Genomic DNA, 22585 nt, shown 5'->3' on the forward strand with positions numbered 1-22585 from the left:
AGGATTTTTTTTCGTGTATTGTGATGCTTCCATCACTAGTCTGGGGGTAGTTCTTATGCAGTGATGGAGGATTATTGCTTATGCTTCTTGACAGCTGATGTTGCATGAGGTTTGGTATCCGACGAATGATTTGGAGTTTAGAGCAGTGGTGTTTGCTCTCAAGATATGGTGGCATTATCTGTATGGGGTCTGATGTACCATCTACACGGACCACAAGCGTTTGAGATAGATCATGAATCAGCCGAATATGAATATGAGATAGTGTAGGTGGCTTGAAATGGCCAAGGATTATGACTGTGAGATTTTGTACCACCCGTGGAAAAAAATGTGATTGTGGATGCTTTAAGCCACAAGTCGGCTAATTCTAAGCTTGCGTATGAATATTTTGACTGATTCGCCACTTCTGGATTTTATTATGGAGGCTCAGGCCGAGGGAGTGAAGAAGGAAAATTGGAAACCGGAGAGAATTAGGGGCGAGATTGACATGTTTTCTATTAATAGTCGTGTATTGTTGACCTGGTGCGGACAAGTTTGGGTGCTAGATTTCGGTGGGATTAGACAGACTATATTGGAGGAGGCACATAATTCTAGATTTTCGATACACCCTTGAGCCACAAAGATGTATCGGGATTTGAGACTTAGTTATTGGTGGCCATGCATGGAGAGAGAGATAGTCTGGTATGTTGAGAGGTACTTGACATGTCGGATGGTGAAGAATGAGCACTAGAGGCCACATGGCAAGCTTTAGCCTTTGGAGGTTTCCATGTGGAAATAGGAACAGATCACCATGGATTTCATCGCCAAGTTAACTCGGACGACTAAGGGGTTTGATGCGATTTGGGTTATAGTGGACCATCTGACCGAGCGTGCCCACTTTTTAGCTATTCAAGAGAGCTCATCGATAAAGAAATTAGCCGATGTGTATGTGCGCATGATGATCGCCAAACATGGTGTTCCGGTTTCTATTCTATTAGTTCGGAATGTTCGATTCACTTCACGATTTTGGCATTGGTTCCACGAGGAACTGGGCACGAGGTTACATTTTAGCACTGATTATCATCCGTAGACTGATGGCCAAAGCGAGAGGAACATTCAAAAAATTAAGGATATGTTGAGATCTTTTCTCATAGATTTCGGTATGAGTTGGGACTTCTACCTTCCCCTAGCTGAGTTTTCTTACAACAACAATTATCACTCCAGTATCGGTGCGCCACCATTTGTGCTTCTTTATGGGAGGAAATGTCGTACCCATGTCTGTTGGGGAGAGGTCGATCACAGGGTCACGGGGAAGACTGAGGTAATTCTTCAGACAACAGATCTTATTCGGCAGATCAGGTAGAGACTACAAACAACACAGAGTCGGCAGAAGAGTTATGCCAACAGGCATCGATCTGAGTTGGATTTCAGGTTGGTGACATGGTTTTACTAAAGGTATCACCCTAGAAGGATGTAATACTCAATGGGAAGAGGGGAAAGTTAGGACCCCCAATATATTGGGTTGTTTCGAGTGATTACCATGGTAGCCTATCGATTGGATCTGCCCGAGGAGCTCAGACAAATTCACAACACCTTCGATGTTTGCAGCTTCAGAAGTGTGTGGGTGATGATTAAAAGATTGTTCTTCTGGATGATATTCAGGTTGATGATACCCTGAATTATGTTGAGAGACCAGTGGTTATTCGGGATAGGAAGACAAAGCCTTGCGCAACAAAGACGTATCATTGGCCAACGTCTGGTGGCAGCATCAGAAGTGTTCCGAATGGACTTAGGAACCAAATGCGAAGATGTGGGAGCACTACCCTGAGTTGTTCATAGCACTGGACTTCGAGGACAAAGTCTTATTCAAGTGGGGGAGAATTGTAACATCCATTATGCAGGTAACTTTCCATTTATGCCCTTATTATGAAAATGGTTTGCAAAAGTAGTCCCTTGGTCCTTAAAGAGAAAATGCGTTGGGCAACCTAGTACGCTAGGTGTACTCAATGTATGTTGGGCATATGTGGCTGATGCCTAAACCTTAATATTTAGGGTTTGGACCTTATATAAGCATCATTAGCTCCCCAAGACTCCTTCCCTCATCAGCCTTCAGCCCTATTTCATACCTTGCAAACCCTAATCCACCTTTGTGAGCATTTTAAGGCTTAGAGTGCGTTGATGGTGTTCTTGAAGGAGGAAGAAGGAAGTGGATTCACCTTATATATTCAGCCTTTGGAGGTATAAAGTTCAAACCTTTATGTTTATTTGCCTTGGATCTTGTTAGCTCTTAAGCTTTATGCTTTTTGGTACCCTTTTCTTGGTGTTAATGCGTATAGATTACTCCAAGCATAAGGGGTGTCCTTCCTTGCGTTTTTAGGTGTCTAGAATCATAAAAATATGATCTTGGTTCCTTTCCTTTCTTTATGCATGAGATATGAGGTGATTGTGTTTGCAATAAGTTAGGGTTTAGTTATTAGACACTTTATAGCCTTGGAAAGTAATAAAATTGGAAACTTTATGACTTAGGAAATTATAAGGAACTAGATATGGGTTTTGGACGAAGTCTCTTAATGGATGAAGCACTTATTAGAAAGGAAAGTTGCCAGACGCGTACGTTGGACATACATGATGGTATGTTGTGCCTACGTGGTTAAGACCCCACAATGTAACACTTGTTTCCTAGTATGTATTTAATTCAATTAATTCTTATATTTTCTCTGGGACTCGACGAGTTGGGGGCCCAACTCGTCGAGTAGACTCGTGATCCGCGGGAAGTTTAAGTGACTTACTCGACGAGTTGGGAGACCGACTCGGCGAGTAGATGCTGTTCGAGTGAAACCCTAAATTTGAGGGTTTGCACCCTATTTAAACAACTTATCTCAGCCTCCATCGTCCCTTATACTTCCAGAAGACATTAGCCTGAAACTGTAGCCTTGTTTGAGTGTTCTAAGGCCATTTTTGTGCATTTTGGTGGATTGTGAAGCTTGAGAAGAGGCAAGGAGCTTGGAGGTTCAAGTTAAAACTAGAAGATCCAAAGATTGTTGCCTATTTCCAACCCATTTAAGGTAAAAAGCTTCTATCTTGACTTTCCAAGTGTTTAATCATCTTTAGGGTTTGGTTTTTGGTATATTTAGGGCATTCTAAGCCATTTTTGGGTTGTGGGGTGTAATATGGAGTTCTCATGGCATAAAGGTGCCAACTTTATGCCCATGAGAGCCCCATGCATCTTGTAGACCACTTTTTACGGCTTTTTGAGCCAAAGGCCCCATGCATGTACACCAAGTTTGAAGCTTTACGTATAAAATGGACCCTAGGAGACTAGATCTATGGTTTTGACACGTTAAGACCCTTTATAATCGATTGTATAGTTTTGGACATAGAGGGACTCGGCGTGTCGTTCTTGGGACTCGACGATTCGGGGTGTATTTTCCACAAAATCCTTTCTGTTTTGAACCAGTTGTTAAGATCGAAGGTTCCCCCAGTTGTTTAGGTTCACTAGGGACCTGGAAATCATAGGACTCGACAAGTGGATGAACAGGCTCGACGAGTTCAAGGCAATGTCCTAGCCACATGAAGACGGAGTTGGCGAGTTCAAAGGTAACTCGGCGATTCATAGCCTGAACGTCTTCTTATGGATGAAGATGAACTCGGCGAGTTCAAGGACGAACTCAGCGAGTCAGTTGAAGATTGTTCGATGTGTTGCTGAAGGCGAACTCGTCGAGCTCTTACTAGAATCGACGAGTAGGGACGGGATTATGGCATTTTGTGGATATTGGGACTCGACGAGTTGACGGGCTCACTCGGCGAGTCGAGTCAACCAGGTGTTGAATTTGACCATAGATTTGACTTTAACTTTGACTTGGACTGAGTGAACCTTGTAAGGGTTACGAGTCTGAGTTGATAACTTAGAAGAGTTGTCGTGTAGGGATTGAGAAGTCGGGGAGGGTCGATTTCCACACCGAGATCAGTGCAGACACCACACGACTTCGAGGTGAGTTTTCTTCTAGTAGGGGTGGGTCTATGGCCACAATGCCGGCCCACAAGTGAGAGTGTTGGATAGATGACTGTCATTGTGATAATTATCTAGGACTCATATGTGATATGCTTATTGTGCTTGATATGATTAATGTGCTTGATATGATTATTGTGTTTAATGTGTCTTAGCAGTAGTAGGGATGAGATAGTCCCTGGTTACCGGTTGAAAGATGTCGAAGGGGAGGTTAGCTCCCTGTTACTGGTTGAATGATACCGAAGGTTAGGTTAGTTCCCAGTTACCGGTTGCAAGATACCGAGGGGGAGTCCAGCTCCCGGCTATGCCTGACGGTTACCGGTTGAAAGATACCGAGGATTATGCACTATTTGGTATGGGTATGATGGGGGAACTCACTAAGCTTTGTGCTTACAGTTTTTAATTTTGGTTTCAGGTATCTCTTTATCTAAGGGGAAGGAGCTGGCGGTGTAGCAACGCATCACACATTTGCACATGATTTCCGCATTTGAGAAGCATGGGGTTTGTACTCTGATATTATACTATTCGTCAGAATGTTTTTGAAACTTATGACTTATGATTTTGTGGTAAAAGGAATTGTAATGTTGTTTTCGATGAATATTTTTATAAGTAATATATTTTCAAACAAAAAATTTTGGGTCTCGATTTTGGAATGTTACACACAATCTAGTCAAGAAGCGTAATACGCCAAATGTAGTAGCTGAGTACGCTGAGCATACTAAGCGTGAGTTGACTCGGTTGACTTATTAACCTTTAACTTTGGCCAAGTTGACCTTGGGGTATTTTGGATATTTTGAGTTGTGAATTGATTCTAGGTCACTATTTCTATGTAGGTGACACTTAGAGTTGACAGTTAGAGCAGCGTTCTTTTCTGCTATCGTTTTAGATTGGTTAGTTTTCCTCACTAAACTTGTGGGTCGAAGGCACCAATGTCGGCCCAGTAGATTGTGTATTCCAGTTTGGAATACTGCTATGCTATAGTGATCTGTTAAGATCTACATGATTATCTGGTTGCTGCTATGTGTTTTATATGTTATATATTTCAACATAGTGTGGTGGGGTTGAGATTGTACTACTTTGTGTTGTCAGTAAATAAACTCGGACAATTCCAGCCGAGAGGTTATGAGCTATGGGCAACCTAACCGGGAGGTTGTAGACACAATATGTATTAGGCAATCCAACCGAAATGTTGTGGGCTAGGGCAATCCAACCGCAAGGTTATGGGCCAGGGGTTATCCAAGCAGGAGGTTGTAGAACCAGTATATGTTTTGTTATGTGGTATTTGGGGGAAACTCACGAAGCTTTGGCTTACGGTTTAAGTTTTTTATGTTTCAAGTACTTCAGATGACCGGGGAAAAGCAAAGGTGTGATCGTGCACATCCTTCTGATTTTATGACATTTAATTTTGGGACACTCTGATATGTGATTATTATCTTTGGAAACAATGTTTTGTAAACAGTTATGGTTGTGATTAGAGGTTTAAGATGAAAATTTTTTCCGTGACTTTTGGGATCTTACATGTGTTTTCTATTGAACCCACCCCTATGTATCAGTTTTATCCCTGACTTTTGTCTTAATCCTTATATGTCATTGTATTTTGGAAAACTGTTTATGTTTGTTCCCTTGGTCCGTCACTAATAGTTCATAATGACGTGTCAGTTTGGATGACATGAAATATCTTTTCATCATTTACCCTAACATTTATGTATAAGTTTACATTTAGACCAAACATTTTCCCATTTTCTACTATTTTTAGAAAAAAAATCATTTTATCCCATAGACAATCATGAATTGGTATTATTGGTGTTTGAAGACAAAAGTCAAAACTGTCGTTTCTCCTTGAAGGGCATGACATGTTAGCTTGTAAGTCAATGACTCTCTAATTTGTATTACTGGTGTTTGAAAAAAAAATTCTAACTCATCTAATAAACAATGTGACATGCTACACCTTGAGTCAACCAAAACAATCAAAATTGTTAAAATTTATAATTCATCTAAGAAACAATTGGTTATCTCTAATGATATATTTGTTGGGAAACCAAGTAAATGAGATGTCAGTAGAGTTTTAAGGGTTAAATGCTAGAAATAACATTGAATGTTCTTTTTTTGTTATTATAGTTTTGTATTTTCATAGTTTCTTATTAAAACACATACCTTCAAATTAATTTCTATTAGGATATTGTACTTTGATAAAATATACTTATTATAGGAATAAGTAGCTTGTTGATTCGAATTACGTTGGTTTGGCACAATTTAATAGGTTTTTATGCAATAACAAAGAGATCTCTTTGCTCACCAGCTAACACGCCCCGCCTCTAAGAAGTCACCACTTCGACTCTTTACTTTTTCATCTTTTCCATTTTAAGCTATTTCGTTTTAAAGTAGTTATTGGTGACTGACCAAAGGATAAAACTAAAAATAATAATAATAATAATAATAATAATAACAAATGGGGATAAAAATGTTGGGGGCTAACAAATGTATAATATAGATTTGGAAATGGAGGTGGGGAGTGATGCGATTCTAAAGTAGTGGAATATGGAATACGGAGTATAAGTATAACAAGTAACCTTATAGATCAACAAACATACCAACAAATGTATCAAATATGGCTTATTGTCGTAACCAAACCCGTTTTGGACCGATCAAAACTATTTCAGTGTGATTCTTTTTTCTACAATTTTCCAATAGTTATTTATTTGTTCGGTGAAAACGAACTAAAGTTTTACGTTCTTAAAAAATAGCTGTCGTTTTATGATTCAATACCATTAGTAGTTGAGAACTTGAGATATAAATTTTATATTGAATGAATATGATTCAAAATCTTACATCTTACATGTTTAATATATTGTTCGCACGTTCAAGATTTATTATCAAAGAGGCGATCCTAAGCAAGTTCAAAACATTTATAGTATGTCGTCAATAATATACATGTTAATATTGTTTTTTTTTTCTAATTTTTTCTTTTATATATTTTGGTATAGTGAAGTCAGCTCTAATAAATGCTAGTAATAATTAATTAATGATTATATATCAATACCATCAATTATTTGTAGGATATTTATTAGTTTTCCACATCTACTAAATGCATTTGGACCCGGAAAGATTCAACCTATCTTTTTTTAGTTTCCTTACTTTATTTTAATAAAAGATTGTGGATTTGAACATTAAACTGAAGAGTTGTCTAAATTGCTGAAACTTAATCTTAATTCTTAGCAACTTAAAGCTTATAAATTAAGATCGCATTTCATATATTTTTCAAACGCGCCAACGAACAAGAGTAGGAAAGAAAAAAAAAATCATCGTTTTGAGTATAGTTTTTTAGATTCTTTTAAGGAAGTGAGACATTAGGACTTACAAGGAGGCTGAAGCCAGTGACGTTTGTGAGGGAAGTAGCAACGGCGGTGCCGGCGAGTTCAAGTTCACCAAGATGACCAACCATTGACATGGAGGCCACCCGCAGAAGGTTTTGCGACACAGTCACCACCACCATTGGCAAGGCGATGTAAGACGTTTTCTTCACCTCCTCGGCCAATATAACCTTCCATCTCCGACGTGGTTGCTTTGCAGTCGGCAACAGCCCTTCCTCCATGATCACTCTCTTTCCTTTTTGTGTAAAGATATGAAGGGTCGAGATTTATGCTGTTTATATTTGTAATTAAGTCAACTGAGTTCAAGCCCAAATCACACGTAGTCAGACTATAAGTAGAGTTCGAGGCCAGGTCAAATGGATTTTGGATTCATGCCAAATAAAATGCTTATAAATACAGTATTTGAGTAAATTAGAAGCGATGGTTTTTAGTCTATAATTTTTTTTATTAATTCCGACAATTTTAATAGTATATTTTTTACGTTAGTCCCTACCAAATATAAAACGATTATTTTGTGTTAGTTATTTTTTTATGTTATTTATTTATTATTTTTAATGTAATTAGAAAATAAAATAATATAAAACCCATTGGCCCACCCTCCCACCCTTTTACCTTTCTAAAGAGATTTCCAATCATCTTCTCCCTTTTACCCTAAACAACCGAACATCTGTCGTTCTTCTCCTCTCAACCGGTAACCATCTTACTCGAAATCGACGACCTTTGCCCAACCATAGTCTCCTGCGATAACCACAACCCACCTCAAGTTCATTGCAACAAAGCGAACAAACAACTAGGGATGAGCATATGGACCGGGGAACCGGCCGGAACCGGTACCGGAACCGGAACCGGCACCGGAACCGGAACCCGATGGAACCGGTCGGGCAGGGACCGGGACTTTATTATTGTGGATTTTTGGAACCGGAAACCGACAGGAACCAGAACCGATATAACTGGAACCGGTAGAACCGGCAAAAACCGGAACCGTATGATGCTATTTTTTCAGGACCGGTTCCAACATTTGAAGACACGACAAGAACCGGTAGGAACCGGGAACCGGTAGAACTGCCGGGCCGGTTCGGTTCTTGATTTTGGCCGAAGCCGGTTCCCGGTTCCGGCCGGTTCGGTCCTTTTGCTCATCCCTACAAACAACCTTGTGTAGGACCCGACGTCCGACAACCATGTCAACCAACAATTTCTAAATTGTGATTTCTTCCCCACATGTTTAATTTAAGATTTAAAATGTCAGACCATGGTAGACTGTAACAGCCCGTTTTCACTTTTAAAGATAATAGAGTATAAATGTTTGTTTATAAAATTGAAAGTGAAAGTATATTACCTTTTAGCAAAGGTAATCTAAAAGAAAGTTGTAATTCACCCAAAAACAATTCTATGGATATAAAAAAAGTTAAAAGCAAAGTTTGTATGCGAAAGTTATGACCAAATGAAGTTAAGGTTGAAATTTGTCATATGTACGCACGCATCAGGTTCTAGGCGTACGTGGTGTGTCGACGTGTCATGCTCATGGGAGATGAGTTAGCAGATGAGGCACACGTGAAAGGCTTAGGGAGTGTCACTTGGACGCGACGTGTCCAGCTCTGCGTATGGTAAATTAGCCTATAGATAGGGCACAAAATCTCACTTTTCAACTCACACTTCTCTTTCTCTGTGTGTGTGTGTGTGTGACAACCGTCAAATTATGGTCAATTCAAAGTCAAACAAAGTCAACCAGTCAAACCGGTCAACTCAGTTAACCCTTGTATACTAGGGTTTACGCTATGTAATTACTATACAATTCGCAATTCTAATGAGAAATCATCAATTGAAAAGTTCGTATATCTAGATTTCCTTAACCTAAAATTGCGGTAAGTAATGAACCAAACCGATAAAACAATGTTGCATACTCATCGGGAGTGTGTAGGACCCTTACACATGGCTTAACGGGGTTTATGGACCTTGCGTTGCGAAGATGGACACTCAAAGATGTCACAAACGAAATCTCTCTCAATCGTTTTAACTCTATATCTCTCTATTTGAAATCTCTCTCAAACGTTCTCGTGACTTTTTGTAAACATTTGGGTCATCCCGACCCTTAACCGGGTCGAAAACCGCTTAAAACGGGGTAAAAATGAGTAAAATAGCGTTAAAGAACTGAAACCTTCCTTTAAGGGTTGAAGCCTCTCGGACCGAAACTAGGAAGAACCGAAACCTCCTAAGACCGAAACCTTCTTAGAACCGAGCCTCGCCTGAACCGAAACTCGCATGAACCGAGCCTCGCCTTCGGCTCCTTTCCTTCCCTTCGCACCTTCGGTTCTCCTTCCCCTTCTCTCGGTTCCTCTTCCAAGACCGAACCCTACTCTCGGTTCCCCCATCTACTTTCGGCTCTAAGAGCTGGGACCGAACCTCCGGCCCAGAATTTCGGAAATTGACCACTTTTGCCAGGTTTTCAATATTTTTAGCATTTTAGGCCCGTTTTTCATCATTTTAACGCGGGATTTTCACCCAAAACTTTATTTTAACATATAAGACCCCATATTTATTAATTAATCACGTTTTTGGGGATAAATCTTATCCAAGAAGAGTGGGTGAAGTACAAAGGGTGGAGTGTTGACTTTTCTTTAGTTTACGACACAAGCAACCACCAATACCCACTCTATGACCAACCCACACCCCTCCCCACCATACCTAGTCACTTCCTTGTACTTTCTCATCATTTTCCAGCCATTGCCACGTTCTAAGAGCTGGAACACCCACCATTATTTCTCACACTTCACTCATTTTCACTCATTCCACCAAAAGATCAAACCCCTTTTTCTCTCAACTCTCCTCTCTCAAGTCCGAGAATTTCAAGAACATTCCAAGGTTTTTATTCTTCATTTGGTAAGTATCATAATCTTCCTTGTGATTATTACACTTCCTTCTAATCCAATCATAGATTGCTTACACAAATTCCATCCATTGGTGTTAGATTCTCGAATCTTCAAAGCAATCCTCCAAGTGTTCTTGAGTTGAACCCTTCTCTTCTTCAACAATCATCCACTAAAATCACATAAGGTGAGTTCATACCCCTATCTTTTCATGTTTTCTTAAGTTTTAGGAGGGGAATACAAGTTAAAACACCAAGAACATAACTAAACTCATCCAACATCTTCATCAGAAAAGTTTAACTCCATTCACGGACTGTATTGGTCAACTTAAACATTTTAGTTTTCAAAACTATATTAGATGCAAATATTTCAGGTTTATACCTTTAAAATGACTACTTGCACATGTTCATAATATTTTTCCACAATTTATGGCGATTTTTACAACACTGCCTATCACTGTAGCTACGAATCTGGACCAGTCTGTGAATATGGACATTTTCTCACAAGTTAGAGACATCTAAAAATCATGATAAAATTTATGAACAAACTAGACACATTTTCTAAGCTCCCAGAGTTTAAGGATTTAGTTTTCGACGTCATATGATTTTTCTGGGATTTTTCCAAAACAGTACAAAAATGTTAAAAACAAGTTGACAGCTTGCAACTTTCATCACACTTTGTAACATGTTGAGCAAAGTGTTAATCTTTGATGGTTTCATATTTTACCTATGTTTTCTTTTGTGGAATGTTTATATAAAAGAAAATACTCACGGATTTGTAAGAGTCTTGTGTCATTACAAATAACACAAGATAAGGCATGATAGACATAGTTATGTTTTTGCTATACATTCAACTCACAGAAAATGGGGTTCTTTTGCATTACAAATATTATGGATAAACTATAATAGGTATAGTTTATGATACATTTACATAACAAACTCATTACTAAAGGGTATATTTATACAAAAAGGGTTTTTCATCTCGTTACACGTAAATTCGTTAATGACTTTTGTGAGATATTCGCTTCACTTTACAAATAAGTCTTGTATTGTAACCAGAGTCTCCTGGAAGGAGAGCGTGATAGTTGTATATAGATCTATATTGGATCCGACAAACCCACATCTTAGTTGCATGCAACACCTAGACCTGCAGGTCTGGGGTGACAAATGTCATAGCATTTCCGACGCCTGAAGAACGTTGTTTCAGGCCATCTAGGTCATAGCATGGTTATAATAACTAACATTTAGTATTAACAAGCATAGGATTTACGGGGATTTCATTGATATCAAACGAGTTTATGTCGATTTAAAATTGCATTATTTACTATAAGTAGGGAATGTTACTTATACATTTTAGTCTTGGGTTTTAAGACTACATTTTTTACGTATTAAGGAAAATATTGGATTTTCTGGAATGAACACTACTTTTACAAGAAAAGGTTTTCATAACTACATACCAATGCTTATGGACTCACCAACCTCTGTGCTGACACTTTTTCAAAACAACTTGTATTCTCAGGAAATCACTAAACAGGTAACCAAGTGCTATTGAGGATGGGACGTTAAGGCGTCAAACATTTCTTTTGTCAACATAATGTAATTGATTTGGAAACATGTAAAACTCATACAATGATGTAACTCTTTCAATTATAACTATGTTGGTTGTGTTTACTATAATCACTATTGCAAATGTTGTTATGATACTATACATGAAGTCCTACACCCCCGGACGTTTCCGCCATCCTTGGTTTGGGGGTGTGACACACACTCTCTCTCTCTCTCTCTCTCTCTATCTCTCTCTCTCCATTGTGATTTAATTTCTCGTTCTTGAGCTCGTTGTTGAAGCGCTAAAGCACTAGATTAGTTTGACAAGAGAAGGATTAAGTGTGGAGGTTATGTTTGTTGGTTTCCGATTCATTCGTCAGTCGAGTAAATTATACTTTCGTATAAGGATAATTCGATATAAAATATACTCATGCTCGTTGTTAAGAAAATATAAATGGGATTACCAAAGGATCTAGTTATTAGTTACTAGATTCCATTGTTATTAATTAGAAATAATACTATATGTTAATACGTGCTTGGTGTGCCTGCTCGCCAGTTGAATTGTAGTTACCTATTCAAGTATTTTTCAGGTGAGTTACACTAACTTATTTATTATGTTAGTTTTGCCTATTTATGTTAATTATTTTCCATGGATACCCTCTTCAGTAAAGTAAAAATAGATTTAAGGAATGGACTAATTGAGGATATCTTTCGCGGAATTAGTTAGAGGGAGAAACGGTCATGATTCTAGTGTGATCAATATTCATATATAGGTATAAGTTAGAGGGATTGACTAACTGAGGATATCCTTCATGAAATCCATTGGGGGGAAGACGGTCGTGACGCTAGTGTGACCAGTCTTTATATATAGGTATAGGAGAAAGGGATTGACTAACTGGGGATATACTTTGCAGAATCAGATAGAGGTAAGACAAGCACGACAATGGTGTGATTAGTCTTCCCTTATCATGATATGGATGTGTAATCAATCCTCTTTAGTGTGTGTAGTATATATAAGGATTCGTATGTTGTGTGAACCTATGTATTATTTGGAGTTGTGTGAACATATGTATTATTTGGAGGTATATGATTAATATAATGGGTGGGTTCTGTGTAGGCTCACTAAGTGTTTTCCTTTACTCGTTTTTATTAATGTTTTCCAAGATTATCAGAAAAGAACCCAACTTAATTGCAGCAACATCAGCATTACAATTTTTAAACTACTTTGAAAATATAAAGTCTTCCGATATTTAATCTCAATGACAATGTTTTATGTAACACTATAAGGAATATTTTTTATGAATGATATATTATTATCTTCTTTTAATTGGGAGCAAAAACAGATCATTTATCCCTTTGTAAACATGGTGCTACATGAATCTATAACCTAGGCAGAAAGAGCTAAACTACATGGCCATTCCATCCAACCCTACTTTTGTAAACGTGGAAATATATGTGGAGATCGGGAACGGGAAAGTTCATATGACAGTGAGAAAATAAAACATGTCAATGGAATATATTGTTCTTGGTTCACTTTTGATAATGACTCCCGAAACTTCGAATTGTGTCGGGGTGGATGGGGAACGACTGGAAAGCTTCAAGTTAGACCCCTCCGATCCACTAAAACGACAAAATCAAAGGGAGAATATTAGATGCAGTTACGTTGAATCCCGAGCTACCTTCATTAGATTGTTAAATCTCAAATCTTTTTGTTACAATTTTTCTAATTATCGGTCAAACTATCGAGTTTGAATGGCATAGTCTTGTCTCTTTAGTTAATTCACCTAGGATTGTATTTGGGATTTTTGCATTCATGATTTTTGTATCAACGATTTTGGTTTTTGATTTGAGGTACATGTTAAATTTTAGATTTATTTCAGAATTACTGTTGAACGTTAGGTAGATTTATGGTTAGATTTGTGTTGAGTTTGGGGTGTGTGATTTATATGGTACTAGATCTATGGCCAAAGCTGGTGCCAAAGAACTGGATTTGTGGTCAAAGATGGTGACATGATGTGGTGTTGGGAACGAGAACAGGATTAAGGTGGGGAGGACCGGTAGGTCCCATTTTCAACAGTTTACTTTAGTTAAAAATAATTGAAATAATAATAATAAAGAATTAACAAACTAAAAATATACATTTTAAGTCGTTTTAAGTCTGATAAGTCTTAAAATGACTCAAAATAGTCATTTTAAGTTTGATAAGGACCAATCGCACAAATAAAACATATTACAGGGTTTGTCTAACTTAGAGACCAAATATGAAAATTACCCCAAATCACACAGACCATCAATATAATTTAATCTAAATATTTTAGTGTGGCTCTCACTACCGGATGAAAATAAATATCTCAAATCATATCCAAAACCAAAAGTACTCGCTTTAAGTTTTATGGTTTGGGTTTATTTTTCTTAGGTCATGGGGTATAAGTACTATTTGACCACTAAAGATATGTTGTCACATTGCCAAATCATGTTAGTACCACATCATTTTGCACTTGGTATATCCAACATATCATATCTGCAAAATAATTTAATTTTTATTTTTTAATTAAATAAAAATATATTTTTTTAACTAACTAAAGGAAATAAAAACACTAAATTTTCATTAAACTAAAACATTATATAGATTAACATAAATCAAAAAAAATCAAACATAGAAAAAAAAGGTTATATTTATTTAAATAAAAGGAAAATTACTTAGTATGAAATATAATTTTTCATCTTCAAAACCATCTCAGAAAATTACATATCTCATACCAAGCATTGATATAAGGAAAATGTAACATTTGTATTCTAGGTGCAACTCTTTTATTTTGTAAGTTGAGAATTTTAGGATTTCCTAACACCACAACGGTAAGGCATGGGCCACTTCACAGGACACATCACTAAGTGGTGACGCGCTCAAGTCCTTACCACTAAATGGTAGCGACTAAGGATCAAAACCCTAGGCCTCTGACCTTGAGCCCTATTTAAGGGCTCTAATTTCTATGATTATGTCATTTGGTAGCCCCATCCTCTATGAATGATCCCATCTCAAACCTTAGCCCCCATATGTGTATTTTGAGTGGTTGAGCTTCTTTTGTGAACGATTGAAAGAATAAGGAGTCTAACTTGTTGCTTGAGAGCTTTGTTCCAACTTAGATCTATCATCTTCCTTTTATTTATGGTCATTAGAATGTATAAAGCTTCTAACTTGACCATCGGCTCATTAAATCTAGTTTATACCACTTTATGAGCTTTTTGTCCCATATTTGTGTGTTATTGGAGTTTTGGGAACTATAAAACCTTGTGGTTGCATTATGTTGCTTCTAGACTTGGTTGATGTTAGAAAGATGAGTCTACAAGCTTCCTTTTTAAATCATGCACTTGGATTAACCATCTTGGGTAAACCTTGAGCTTAGGGTTATATATCTTGGCTCATTGTGATGTTCAAATGGATAAAGTTTCCAACTTTATCAATTAACCCCTTAGAGGAATCAGATCTAAGATTTGGAGCACTTGAGATTAAATATTAATGGCTTAATCAATTAAGTTGTTTTAGACACTTACCACAGTGTGATGAGCGATCCGACGCGATGTGGTGGTGGGTCTTGGCCATGTCTGTTCCGTCGTCTAGTCGCCATGACGTGGCCATGTGGATGACCACAGTGTGGTTGTCTGACCATTGAGTTTTTGACCAATTTGACTTTTGGTCAAACTTAGGGATTTCAAGTAATAGACTGAGGTTTGACCTCTAACAAGTTAGGAGTTTCTTATAGTTGTTTGGCGAGTCGTTGAGTGTTGATCGTTCATCTTGTGTTTCAGGTGAGTTTTCCCACTATACTTTACACTACACTATGTATCCTTGTATGTTAAGACGGTGTTATGTTGTAGTGAGTTGTTTGATAAGTAGAAAAGTCTAGACAATTACATGTGGTGATGGATTGTGTTATTATATATATGACGACAAATCTTGTGGCGAGTTGAGGACGATCTGACTTTATGTTGAAGGTCAAGATACTTGGGGCAGACCAAGTTTATGCTGAAGGATGAAAAAGGAGGGCAGAACGTCCTTGGTTCGAAGGCCAATACTTCTGAGGATCATGGGAAGGTGAAGGCATGACTGTACATATTCATCAGCAGCTTTCATATTTGAGATTCTGTATTGTTATGATACTTTGATTTTTGGGTTTATGTTTTTATAACAATGGTTTTATGGATAATTGGTGTTAGGAAGTAAAGTGGATAACTAGCAAAACCAAAAGCATACAAGACACATTATTTACGTGGGTCGATCAAGGTGACCTATGTCCACAGGCATGAAGGGGGGTATTATTTATTTCCTAGTTCTCAAGTAGGGGTTACAAGTACAATTTCATAGAGATTCGCCATTCACTCTATAATTACAGACCCTTCAAATGAATTAACATGCATCCATATTTCTACTTGAGGGATCAGACCTAAAACACTAATGGGCCAAGCTTATTGGCCCGTAGGCCCATGAAAGGTGTCAACTAATCACAATTTGCCATGAAGCATCTTTTCAAACATTAATTCATGCCATACAACCCATTAGCATCAGCAACACACATGATGGAGCATCATGAGCCATAGTGGCACATCATGAACACTAGTGGCGCTACATCCATCATGGTGGCGCATCAAGGTGTATTCCTTGAACATCTTCAACTTCATGCATCCTTAGACAATCTTAAGCATCATAGAGGACTTCATTGCATATCGCTCATCAAGGGATACCTTTTCATATCAAGGAACCAATTGGTGTATCCTCTCCTAGGTTGGCACATTAGGCATGTGGATGGTGCATCTTGATCAAGGGATGGCACGTCCTCACCTAGGTTGGCACATCCTCTTCCAAGTTGGCACCCCTCCTTCATAAATCCAGCATCTAGACTTCAAGTTGGTGCATCATATCTATAATGGCACATCCTCTTCATGAATGGCATATTTTGTCACTTGGTGGCATATCCTCTGACTTGGTGGTATATCATGTCACTTAGTGGCATATCAAGTCACTTAGTGGCATATCAAGTCACTTCATGGCTTCTCCTATCGCTTTGGCATATCATATCCTTTGTTAGGATATCCATTCCTTTGTCAGGAGATCCATTCCCTTCTCATATGATTCATTCCTTTATTACATGCCCCATGAATCCCAAGTGCTCCATTTAGTTCTAATGCTCCATTGAACTTAAATGCTCCTTGCGAATGCTCTAAATGATCAAGTTACATTTAACAATCTCCACCTTGACTTGATCATCCCTCTAAAACCCACCTTAAACAAGAACTTCCTCTCTATTTATGCCATTCATCCCTAAAGGAACCCAATTCCTGTGAACATTAACTAATTCCAAGAAAAGCTTGAACTTCTTCCTGGACAATGACTTTGTCAACATATCTGTTGGATTTACCTTGGTATCAATCTTTAGTATTGAGATCCTGTGTATTTCTAGCATTTCATGAATGAAATTCAATCAATGTGCTTTATCTTCTCATGATACATAGGATTCTTTGTAATATTCAACACACTCTGACGGTCATGGCACAATATACGCTTCTCTGCCTTCAGACCAAGACTCAAAATAAGCCCATGCAACCATATCTCCTCCTTTATTCCTTCCGTAATAGACATGTACTCGGATTCAGTTGTAAAAAAAGCAATCATATCTTGTAACATTGACTTCCAATTGATGGCACATCCAAACAAAGTGAAAATATAACACGTACGTGACGTGTGCTTTAACAAATCACCAACGCGATCAGAGTCTACATATCCAACCAAGTCACTTTTCATATTAGCTCCATACACCAAGAAAACATTTTTCGTTCCCTTCAAGTATCACATGATCCACTTGATAGCTTACCAATAATTCTTCCCTAGATTGCTCATAAACCTGCTTACCACACTAGCTGAATTAGCCAAATCAGGTCTGGTATAGATCATTACATACATGAGACTTCCAACAACACTAGAGTAAAGAATCCTACTCATGCACTTCCTTTATTCATTAGTTGTAGGTATAGTATCTGGACCAAGTTTAAAGTGAGTCGCCAAAGGAGGTCCAACTGGTTTGGACTGATAACGACTGAAAGACTGCAGAACTTTCTCAATGTACTTTTATTGAGATATACACAACCTGTAACATCTTGATGTTGAGGTAATTCCAAAATTTGAGATTAAGATTTAAGAGTATTGCATTTTAGCCCTTTTGTATGAAAAATGTTGCAAAATGGCCCATCATGGCTTTTTTGTAATATTGTGGTTGAGCTCACGTACGTTGGGCGTACGTGCTTGAACTACAAACCCTAATTTTTAGGGGTTATACCCTTTATAAGCATCATTATCCGACCATGCCTCTTCCCTTCATTCACCTCCAGACCCATTAAGGCCATTCTTGAGATTTATGTATGTGTGTGTGTTTTGGTAATCTTGAAGGGGGAAGAAAGAAGAGGAGATCGCCCTAGAAGTGTCGAGCACCTTGGATCCAAGACCACATCAACTTTGGACATTCTTTGAAGGTAAAAAGCTATTAACCTGATGAAGTTATGCTTAGATCTAGTTTAGCCATGAAGTTTGTACTCTTTTGGTCCCATTAGTTTGGTATTTTTAGTATGAGCTACTCTAATCCATTTAGGCTGTCTTTTCAGATGATTTGAGAGGTCTAGATGCATAAAAATATGATCTTGACTCTCATCTATTCCCTATGCATGAGTTTGGTGGTCTTAATGGCTTAAGATGTTGGGGTTTTTAGTATTTAGCTCATAATGGCCATGCAAGACCATAAAGCTGGAAACTTTATGGCTAAGGAAAACATTTGGTTCACGGATAAGTAAGTATTAAGCACTTAATATGTTAGGAAGGATTCCAGCTGCGTACGTTGGGTGTACCAAGTGGTATGTTGTACGTACGCAGTCAAACCCTCGCACCTGGTCAATGATCAAGTACGCCCCACATTCAGCTGGAACACCCATCGTACTTAGTTGGGTTGACTCGGATGGTTTGTTGACTTCGACCAGGATTTCACAAATTTTGACCAAAGGATATTTTGGGTATTCTGAAATTAATTTCAGTTGGATAATGATTTGAACAATTGATGTTAGGTAGACCCGATATTCAAAATAGAGATTTATTCATCATTTGTTTGGACTGTGAGGTGAGTTTTCCTCACTTCACTTGTAGGTCGAAGTCACCATAGTCAGACCATTGGTTTGATAACCTTTTATATATTTCTTGTTGATATGTGCGGTAGATCTATATGACTATATGATAGCTGTTGATAGGGGTTAGACTAGTAGATCTGTAGGACTACATGTGGTTATTGGATGTATGATTATCTGTATTTTGAGTATGTTTGTTGTCTATTATATGAAGACATGTTATGTTGGGTTGAGACTACTGCTTTATATTGTCAGTCACCAGACTGGGTCAATTCAACTGGGAGGTTATGAGCCAGGGAATTCCTACCGTGAGGTTGTGGGCCAAGGTAATCCAACCAGGAGGTTCTGGACCTAGTATGCGGTATACAGGGCAATCCAACCGGGAGGTTGTAGACCCAACATGTTAAACTTTATATATATATATATATATATATATATATATATATATATATATATATATATATATATATATATATATATATAATGTTGTGTTGTGGTACTTTAGGGGAACTTACTAAGCTTTGGCTTATAGTATCAATTTATTGTTTCAGGTACTTCTGATGATTGTGGGAAAGCGAAGGTCTGACCGTACACATCCTCCTATTTTCATGATATTAATTGTTGGGACACTCTGAAATGACTTTATTTTTGAAAAAAAAATGGTTCCTTTTTTCAAACAATTATGGATAATTGTTGTCATTGAAAATTTTAATTTTTTATGATTTTTGGAATGTTACACAGCCACCCTTCTCTTTTATCCCTTTGAATCTCCATCACAAGTATCTTCTTTTCTGCTCCTAAATCTTTCATTTCAAACTCATTCTTCAGTGTCACCTTTAGGTCATTGATTCCGACCATGTCCTTGGTTGTGATGAGCATGTTATCAACATATAGCAACATATATATGTAGGAATCTGGTGAGAATTCCTTTTAGTAAACACAATTCTCAAATTGGTTTTGAGTGTAGCTATGCGAGATCATGAATGAAGAAAATCTCTTGTACCATTGTCTTGGAGACTACTTCAAACCATACAATGATTTTTTCAGTAAACATACATGATCCTTTTTAGAATCAAGAAACCCTTCTGGCTGGGACATACAAATCTTCTCTTCTAAGTTCCCATGAAGAAATGCAGTTTTCACGTCATGTTGTTCAAGATCTAGATCAAATGCGCTCAACATGGCCAAAATACATTGAATTGTCTTGTGCTTCACGACCGGCGAGAACACCTCGTGATAATCACTTCCTTCTTTCTGATAAAACCCTTTCGCCACCAAACTTTCCTTGAACCTAGCTGGTTCAACTCCTGGTATCCTTTTCTTCTTCTTAAAGATCCATTTGCATCAGACTAGTTTTTCTCCTTTTATTAAGGAATTAGATCCCTTGTTTCATTCTTCTCCACTGATTGCATTTCTTTATTCATGGCTATCAACCATTTTTTTGCTTCTTTACTCGCCACTTCATCTTTATACGATTGAGGCTCCTCAGTGTCAATGTCTTCTCTAGTTGCTAAAGAGAAAACAATGGAGTCAAGATCACCATAATTGACATATCCCACATATCTATTACGTTTTGATATAACCCTCTTCGATCTCATCCTTGCTATAGATTCATACCCATCATCCTTCCCGACATCAACACCACTGGACGAAGATTTCATGGGTTGCTCTTGGGTTTCATCTTGTCCAAGTTGTTCACTACCACCTTGTTGTTCATCATTTATCACAACTCTGTTTGGAGTTTCAGATGCAAACTCCACCTTCTAGTTAGCGCCCTGATCTTTTTTCCATACTTAACTTGTATCACCTCCTCCCTGGTTACCCATGGCGTATTCATTAAAGTTTACATCTCTGCTCATGATAAATTTAGGAATTATTCCTTCTTCTATACACCATAGTCGATAACCTTTTATCCCTATTACATATCCTAGAAGTATGCACTTGATTGCCCTTGGCTCAAGCATACCATCATTCAGAAGAGCGTACACGAGGCATCCAAATATACGTAAGCCAGAATAGTCATAAGGTTTCCCAAACCATAATTCTTGAGGAGTCTTCAAATCTATTGCAGTTGATGGTGATCTATTCACCAGATAGCAAGCAGTGTTAACTGCTTCTGCCCAAAATTGCTTAGATAAGTTAGCAAATGTCCTCATGCACCTAGAACACTGCATGAGTGCTTGGTTCATCCATTCTACCACTCCATTTTGTTGTGATGTGTGTCGTATAGTGCGGTGCGTCACTATCACTTTTACCTTGCAGAAATTATCAAATAGAACATTGCAAAACTCCAACCCATTGTCAATCCTCAGATTCTTGACATGTAACATCCTGTTTCGAGAAAGTTTCTTATTTTTGGGATTATGGAAAATGAATGGATTAAATAAATGTCTTGGGATACAAGGGAATAGGGTTTAGACCTTATTAGATGATGACAATGTTGCATAAGTGATTAAAAGCCTTGGTTTGTGTCTTCGAGTCTGTTAGAACAATGTTCTATCAGGATCGTATGATTCTAAGCAAAATATAAATAAGAACGTAATGAAGAACACAAGAATTGCACTGAATATGTAGAATGATTAATGCAAAGATACCCCAGAAGAGCTCGATAAAGAACTTCAATCTGTAGAGGTATTATAGGGTTACAAGAAACAACGTAATCGACTATCTTCTTATACGCATACATGCATGCATATATTTATAATAAAACCCTAACAACTTATCTAGATAAAAGGAAACTATTCTAGATAACTACGGATGGACAAGCCCAATCCGATTACAAAACCAAGAGGCCCAAGACACAAGAATAAAATACTTAACAATCTCCCCCTTTGCGTCCTTGGAGCATAAACTTCATCCCCTTTTCACTACAGAGGACTTTTTCACGGTTTCAAAGATCCTCGGTATAATGGCCAGAATATGATGTCTAAACGTTATGTACCACCGAAGCATATATGTGAAGTTCTTTTTATCCATTGCTGAGTTCTCCTTGCATCGATGAATAATATTGATTATATGCTCCAGACAGTCTGTTGAAAACAGATGCTTGTCAACCAATGCAAACAGAAACTTGATTCTCTCACCCTTCGTGAACATGACAGTCAAATTTGTTGAATCAATCTGCCCTAACTTCATCTGATTCACATCACCGGGCTTAGACATCGGCTTGACAGACGGTTTCTTGTTCATCACCTTTGCTATCTCCTGATCCATAGTGGCAAGCTCATGGACATAGGAGGCCAACATTCTTTTTAGATGTTTTAGAATCGGCTCATACTCCCTTTGATTTGAGAGCAAAATGTTGTATAGCAGAATCCAATCATGTGGATTAAGGTTGGGAAGATCTGCCAGAGAAATAAAGTATTCCGTATTTGCTGTACCACGGTTGATCTTGATGTTTACATTCACAAACCTCCCAGCAGGTGATGGTTTCAGTACCTTGACTTTTGTAATTTTCTGCGCACTCCAAGTCAAGTACTGTGGTTGACCATTCTTCAAATAAAAATCTACTAACTCTCTATCAACCTTCGGATTCGGATGAGGAACCTCAACAGTTACATCGAAACAATGAAACGTAAATGCTTTTCTTGTGATTGGCATGTCGAACTGCGAGTCCTTTGAATTATCACAATCAAACGAAGCAATCGGTTCCAACCAGTA

The 22585-nt window shown here is 37.9% G+C and overlaps 1 protein-coding gene across 1 annotated transcript in view; it reads right to left on the reverse strand.

Annotated features, from left to right (window-relative positions):
- LOC145097409 (protein DETOXIFICATION 14-like) overlaps positions 1–7696 on the reverse strand; it is a 28859-nt gene extending 21163 nt beyond the window's left edge. Inside the window, exon 1 of the mRNA XM_079034959.1 lies at positions 7344–7696. Within this exon, the coding sequence (XP_078891085.1) occupies positions 7344–7577 (234 nt within the window). The 5' untranslated portion in view covers positions 7578–7696. The remainder of the gene's footprint in view (positions 1–7343) is intronic.
- Positions 7697–22585: the final 14889 nt, after the last annotated feature.

This window comes from Lactuca serriola, chromosome 4, assembly GCF_051521515.1.
Source record: "Lactuca serriola cultivar US96UC23 chromosome 4, Lser_US96UC23_V15, whole genome shotgun sequence".
Taxonomy (NCBI): Eukaryota; Viridiplantae; Streptophyta; class Magnoliopsida; order Asterales; family Asteraceae; genus Lactuca; species Lactuca serriola.